Here is a 7767-nt window from a genome sequence, read left to right as displayed (position 1 = left end):
CAATTATCAAAACCACCCCATCCCATCACCCCAAGTTTCTTATTGGGTTTTCAATTAGACACACCACACACAAGAAACGCATTAAAGTAATTGAAACCATTGAAAAGTACCACAATGATTTCAACCAGTTTATATGATTCACCATGCACCATTTATTGTTCAGAGATTTTACTTTAAAAAATTGAAATGCCATTTATAAACATTTGCACCTGTGAAATCCATGCCAGTTTCCACTTTCATTTGTGAAGTCTACTTGCTTATTGGTAAACCTCTACATTTTAATGGATGAAATAGCCACTGGTGAATATCTACCCAAATTTAGTTCAGCGTTCCTTTTCAAAATATTTGTTCACCTCATGTACACAAAGCAAATTATGTAGCACCATGGACAGAGCAATGTATGTAAGCTAGTCTGGCATCCTGTTTCCCAGAGAAACCAAAGAAGTGTCTATGAGAACCTACACAGGTCATGAAGACTATAGCTCTCTCCAACTTGTGTTCCCCAGTAGCTGGTATTCAAATGTGAACTGCTTCTGATCCCAGAGGTTATATTAGCCTTATATTCTAAAAGATACTACTAACTGGCATTGCTGACCTTATATTCCAAGTAATACCACTAGTATCCATTAATAGCCTTGTGGCTACCATGTCTAGCAGCCAACAATAGCCTTATACTCCAAGTGATGCAGTTTTCCCTTTATCTAATCCTACAAGTTATTGGGTTTATTTAATTAAGTTGAGGTTCCTAATGTCAGGACTGCACTTTCAGTTTCTGTATTTTTGTTATTGTTTCCAAGTTGCCCATACAGAATGAGCCAGAGACTAAAAGACCAGCCAGCTAATCTCCAGGCTCCTTAGATGCTTAAGTTTCTTTGCGTTAACCCCAAAATGAACTCTGAGGGATATGAGTTAGCAGGAGTTGTAAACCTTCTCTTGAAAAGTACAACCAGTACACAAGTAGTGAGATGATGGAGTATTTGCTGTGGTCATGAACCTGGAACATAAAAATGCAAGATCCCCTCAAGATCAGATCAGTTCTTCTATCTAGCCCAATCATGCCCAATCACATTATTTATTTATGCATTGATATCCCACATTTTTCTTCCAAGGAACCCAAGGTGGTGTACATAATCCTCCTCCTCTCCATTTTATCCTCACAACAACAACCCTGTGAGGTAAGTTGGGCTGAGAGTCTGTAACTGGCCCAAAGTCACCCAGAGGGTTTCCATGGCCGAGTGGGGACTAGAACCCAGATCTCCCAACTCCCAGTCCAACACTCTAGCCACTACACCACACTACACCTAAAAGAGTAAAGGCGAGACAGGAGCAGCAGCCATAAACCTAAATCCTCACGCTTGTCATCAGCACAGGTGTGTGTGTGTGTCTAAAGTAGGTCCAGAGTGCCAGTGGCATGGATAGCCTTGTCAGGTAACATGTGGGTGGCACAGGTGAAGGCAAGACTTCACAGTTGCCTCCCAGCCACTGGAACTTGGAGGAATTCTGCTGCTGAACCTGGAGGTCCCATACCTATATATAGGCAATATAACTAGTAGCCATGGATTGACTCATATTCCATGACTTTGTGAAATCTCTTTTTCAGATCTGTCATAGGGCCAACTTAGACATGTTGTTAATGCTTCTTTGAATTTAACTTGTTATTTTCCCAATATTAACATGCAGGTATTATTTTTAATGCAAGTAGGCAAAAGCTGGGTAGAGGGATTGATCATTACTGGAGCAGAAAACAGTTCATGGGAGAATATAACTTTTTCTCTCTCCTGCTGAATTCCTGAGGAAAATGCATCCTCTAAAGCTGTCCCCTTTTGTTTATTTATTTGATTGTTTGTTTTACTTTGGATGGATGTCAGCCATTGTTATCAATAGGAATGCCCCCCCCCCACGCGAAGACTAATCATTTATTATTAATCTGAAATATGCATGCCCCAATGAATAATCCAAGTTTTCAAGATGCCTTTCAATGCATTTAAAACACAACAAACAGACAATTGGGTTGTTAAGGGTCCTTCATGAGGTGAGGGCAGCTTCCTCATGCAGACTCCTTCCATTACTGGGGTGCTTCTAGAGGAGGCTTTAACTCTGCAATTACTATTTCTCATTCACATAATTTCATTCACATCATCTCATTTGTAAGCTAGGGATGCATGAGAAACAGGTTTCCATACTTTTTTTTCCACCTAGAATTTACCCAGTTTGCACGTTTCTGGAATCAAATGCAGACCTGAATGCAATCTGTGGTTGAAGTCCATACATTTCCAAGATTCTGATGGGATTCACACAATGAAAACATGTTCAAAATGTGTACATTTGTGTGTGTGTGTGTGGGGGAATACTTTTGAAAAATATGCAAAAACACACTGCATTCAACAAGAGAAAATGCATGCAATTGATGTGTACATGTGGAAGAGTGCCCACAAAATATTTTCATGTGAAAAGGGAGAAAACCAAAACAAAGCTCATAGTCTGACAACAGAAATGAGTCATGTCAAGCTTTGAGATGGAATTTAGAAAACCTTGCTGAGGTCAAGTTGTGCTGCTGACCCCCATCCCTACTGTAAGCCTTCTGTGTTGTCTCACCAATACTGACTCACTCTTACCAAGATGGGATAGCTGCAAAATGTTTCTGAATGTCCAGAGGCAATCCTGGTTCCAAGAGTTACTGGAGGGGAGAACAAAGGTAGGTACAAATCTTCCCCTTCTCCTCAGATCTTCTACCTGCCAATCAGATACTGGATTTCCGGCCCACAGCAGGTCTCATAGGAAATTGCCCTGGCCTCAAAATGGTTGCCAAAGCAGCTGGATGTTAAATCTCCTCATAGGGTGGAGCATCTGGTGCATTAATAGCATAGCTTCTAGATTCCGTGAAGTACTGGTTCTCCTCTATTTGGCCCTGGTTAGACCTCATCTTGAGTATTGTGTCCAGTTCTGGGCACCACATTTCAAGAAGGATGCAGACAAGCTAGAGGGGGTTCAGAGGAGGGCAATGAGGATGATCAGGGGTCTGGAGACAAAGCCCTATGAGGAGAGGTGGAAAGAACTAGGCATGTTTAGCTTTGAGAAGAGTGAGGGTAGACATGATAGCACTCTTCAAATTCTTAAAAGGTTTTCACACCGAGGAGGCTCAGGACACAGAATAATTGGCTCAAGTTATAGGAAGCCAGATTCCATCTGGACATCAGGAAAAAACGTCCTGACTGTTAGAGCAGTATAACAATGGAACCAAATACCTAGGGAAGTTGTGGGTTCTCCCATGCTAGAGGCATTCAAGAGGCAGCTGGACAGCCAATTTCATGTATGCTTTAAGGTGGATTCCTGCATTGAGCAGGGGGTTGGATTTGATGGCCTTATGGGCCCCTTTCAATTCTAATATTCTATGATCCTCCACTCAGGCCACCGTTGTTGCTGACTCTTCTGATACCAGACTTGTGGCAGCAGATTCTATCTGGCACACCTTGAGTATACCAAGTTAATTGCATCTTCATTCTGCCTATCCCTAAGGAATTAACAAGTTGAAAGTTTACAAGATGAAAGGAGCTCAAGGGATATAGCTTGTCTTGAGTGTAATGTGTTACCCCCTACTAGATCAGATTATAGGAATATATATTTTAATTAAATGTGCCACTATGCATAGTATTTTGATACTAGATTCTAGTGAAGTGGCTGGAGTATGTATAATTGGTGCTGCCTATTCGGCACGAAGATATAAGAAAGCTGAATCCAATGTGAAACAAATAGTAGCAGGTACAATATTAATGATGGGTTTGCATGGTTAAAATACAGGTTATTCCTGCCATAAGTACATGTTCATTTATGAAGGGATAATTCTCCAAAAGCAGGAATTATGGTTCTTTTTAAAATTGTTTTAGTATCATTACGTGCATAAAAAAGAGCTAGAAATTACCTCTTTTCAGTGTGCCTATATGACATGCCTTGATTTTGGAGGGTCTTTTCCTGTGTTATTGTAATGCATATGTTTTATCTGCTTTGTTTTCCATTAAAAATACAATAAATAAAGATAGATAAATAAAGATAGGACATCTAAAAAAAGTGGAAAATACTTTAGACTTTGTAAGCATGGGAAAATCTGCCCCTGTTGTATCCAGTGAAATAGATGCAGTGAAACAAAAATATATAATTCTACAATTGTGTGTGTCCTATTTGTCACCATCATCATCATCATCATCTTATTATTATTATTATTATTATTATTATTATTATTATTATCTTGCCTTTTTTCCTTTTAAAGTTTTAAATTTATACTTGTGTTTTATGGCCTTTAATTGTGCACTGCCCAGAGAGCTTTGGATGATGTTAGTATAAAAATGTAATATAATAAATATATAAATAAATAAATAAATATGGATTTTCAGAGCTTAGGTTGATGGATTTAAGAAAAATCATTGGAAACTTCTTCAGATTTACTGAATGTACACAATTATTCTAGGGCAGAATTTTCAAAGACAAAAGTATTGGTTATAGTCTATGAATCAGTGAATAAGTCAGTACAGGTAGATACCATAGTAGTATATAGAGCAGCATGGTGTGTTATTTCCTGATTATACAGCACCAGATTGAAGAGTAGCATTGGGTGTTATCTAGCAGTTTCATTCTGCAAACTCAAATAATACTAGTGAAACTCTGCTAAATCTTTCCATCGAGCAAGCACAAAGAAGCAATGACTCACTCCAATTTCTAGAACCATAAAGGACAGCTGTAACTCAGATCTGTCTCTACATAATTTGACTTCAGTCATTTTTTAACCCAGTGTGTCACCTAAAAATAGTCTCCAATTTTGCTAATTTAATGACTGTAATGTTTCTCTTCTGCTCTCTGCCTACCAAGGAGCCTGTGTGTTTCATTGAAGGCAAGAGACAGATCTGAGTTACAGCTGTCCTTTATGTTTCTAGAAATTGGAGCCAGACTTTCATGTTTTTAGAAATAGTGGTAACCTATTGCTTCTTTGTGCAATATGATACCTGCAACACCTTCCAGTGTTCAATCCATTTGGTCTACAATCTCCTGATGAAGAGTTCTAGAGAACCCCAAAATTTGTACCTTCAAAATCTGTACTTGATAGTAGTGCCTACATCACTGTGAAGAAAGAAGTGTACATTTTGAGACCTCTCGCTACATAGCGGGGCATAGTTACATGTAAACCACCCAGAGAGCTTCGGCTATGGGGTGGAATATAAATGTAATAAAACAACAACAATGATCAACAGAATCATATAATGCTTAACCAAGCCACACAATTTGAGGGGGTTCAACATACTTCAGTGCTCAGTTAAGTGTGTGGCATTACAAGAGGGATTCAGTTATAGTTTTACTTATCATTGCAGGTGGAGTCTGGTGAGTAAGATGTGGTTTCAGAATGGGACCTCAGTGAATGAGTTCATCCTTCTCGGCTTCACCAGCCATCCCACATTGCAGCTTCTCCTCTTGGTGCTGTGCCTAGGCATGTCTCTCATCACCATGCTTGGAAACAGCCTCATCATTGTCTTAGTCTGGGTTGACTCCCGCCTCCACACAGCCATGTACTTTTTCATCGGGAACCTCTCCTTGTTGGACATATTCTTCACACTGATCACAGTCCCTCAGATGCTGGTCCACATGGTCTCTTGGCCCAAGACCATCTCTTTCAACAGATGCATGGCCCAGCTCAACTTAACACTATGTTGTGGGATGACTGAATGCTTCATCCTAGCTCTCATGGCCTATGACCGCTACGTGGCCATATGCCAGCCCCTGCGATACCCCACCATCATGAGGATGCAGGTGTGTATGCAGATGGCCGGCGCCTGCTGGCTTGGAGGCTTTCTAAATGCTGCAGCACTGACGGTCATCACCATAAACTTTCCTTTCTGTGGGCCAAACCAGATCAATCATTTCTTTTGTGAGGAGCCAGCTGTGCTGCAACTGGCTTGCATGGACACCTATATGGTAAAAGTCATCATCTTTGCCTTGAGTGTCATTGTCCTCATGTTGCCTTTCACTTTCATAGTGGTCTCCTACATCCACATTGCCAGAGTGGTGCTCAGCATGCGCTCAGCAGAAGGGCAGCAACGTGCTTTCTCTACCTGTGCCACCCACCTCACTGTTGTCACGTTGTTCTATAGCACCATCAGCTTTACTTATTTGCAGCCCCAGTCAGACCGGGCTGCAGAACAGGAGAAGAAAGCTTCAATCTTTTATGCTCTGGTCTCCCCCATGCTGAACCCCATCATCTACAGCTTGAGGAACAAAGATGTTAAAGGGGCATTGGCCAAACTGATGGGGAAAGTCAGTTGAAACTCACATTAAGAAAGAGGAGAAATGTACATTCTGTGTATAAGTTTTCTTAATGCACATGCCTTTGGGAATTATGTCATTCTGATTCCGTGTCAGTATATGTCAGAGCTGGTGATTGTGGGAACTGTTGTTGCCATATATTGTGTACACTGTTCTAGAATCGCATAATGAGCCTGCAAAACCTTTAAACATTGTTTACTTCCTGAATCTCTGTTTTAGAGTACAGGTGGTACACAGGAAGCCACCTCCTAAATGTACAGTTGGGACCACAGGAAGTTACTTCCTAAATGAGCCTGATTCAAGGTGCTGGTTTTAACCTATAAAGCCTTACACGGCTTGGGACCACAATACCTGACAGAATGCCTCTCCCAACATGAACCTACCTGAACACTACATTCAACAGCTCCGGCTATTGGGCGGTATAGAAATGTAATAAATAAATAAATAAATAAATAAACATCTAAGGTCTTCCTCTGAGTGCCTATTCCGAGGAAAGCTTGGAGGATGGCAACAAGAGAGAGGGCCTTCTCTAGGGTGCCCCCCCCCCAACTGTGGAACAATATCCCTGATAAGGCCTGCCTGGCACCAACATTGTCATCTTTTCAGCACCAGGTCAAGACTTTTCTCACAGGCATTTAGCAATATTCAATAAACAAAAAACCTACGGTTTACAAAACAACGTTAAGGATGTAGTTTTAACCAAGCATCAAAAAGCAGGGAAATTGGGAGTTAAGGATCACCAGCCTTAACACCACATCCTCCCTAAGGAGACAGAAAGTGCCAGTGAAATTCTCATTCTGCCAAAGCAGATAAACCATGAGGACAGTATGGAGAATAGGATATGCAGAGGTGACTGTGGGGTTGTGGAAAACTGATGACGAACTACTTAGAGCCACATACTTCTTTTTTTGTTTAGAGCAGCCCTAAACAGGAATGCTGGGACAGCAGGATAGGGAACGTGTGGCGGCGGCTCCAGAAAAGCCCCCACCCCACTTACCTGCTCCATCGTCGCTGGGCTTGGGCTTGAACAGAGAGCCCTGATCCACCCGGAAGCAAGGCCGCACCTGCAGCCTTGCTTCTGGGTGGACCCGGGGGCTCGATTCAAGCCTGTGCCCGGCGCCAACAGAGCAAGTAAGGCTCCCCTGTCCCACCTGGCCCCTTACCTGGCCCTGCCGCTGCCACTGCACGAACTGCAGCAGCGGCTCCAGGCAAGCCACCACCACTACTTACCTGCTCAGTCATGGCCGGGCCCGGGCTTGAATCAAGGCCCCGGATCCACCTGGAAACAAGGCCGCATGTGCGGCCTTGCTTCTGGGTGGACCAGGGTACTCAGTTCAAGGACGGGCCCAGTGACGATGGAGCAGGTAAGTGGGGTGGGGTGGGGGCACCTGCGGCCTTGCTTCCGGGTTGAGCCGGGGTCTCAATTCAAACCCGGGCCCACTGCCGCCTGAGCAGGTAATC

At 42.5% G+C, this 7767-nt stretch overlaps 1 protein-coding gene across 1 annotated transcript; it reads left to right on the top strand.

The window, feature by feature from the left end:
* Positions 1-5376: 5376 nt before the first annotated feature.
* Positions 5377-6306, top strand: LOC134405377 (olfactory receptor 2D3-like). The gene has a single exon (XM_063136623.1). The coding sequence runs from the start codon at positions 5377-5379 to the stop codon at positions 6304-6306; it is 930 nt and encodes a 309-aa protein (XP_062992693.1).
* Positions 6307-7767: the final 1461 nt, after the last annotated feature.

This window comes from Elgaria multicarinata, chromosome 11 (assembly GCF_023053635.1).
Source record: "Elgaria multicarinata webbii isolate HBS135686 ecotype San Diego chromosome 11, rElgMul1.1.pri, whole genome shotgun sequence".
NCBI lineage: Eukaryota > Metazoa > Chordata > Lepidosauria > Squamata > Anguidae > Elgaria > Elgaria multicarinata.
Note: the sequence above shows the minus strand (reverse complement) of the source record. Positions and strands in the feature narration are given on the sequence as shown.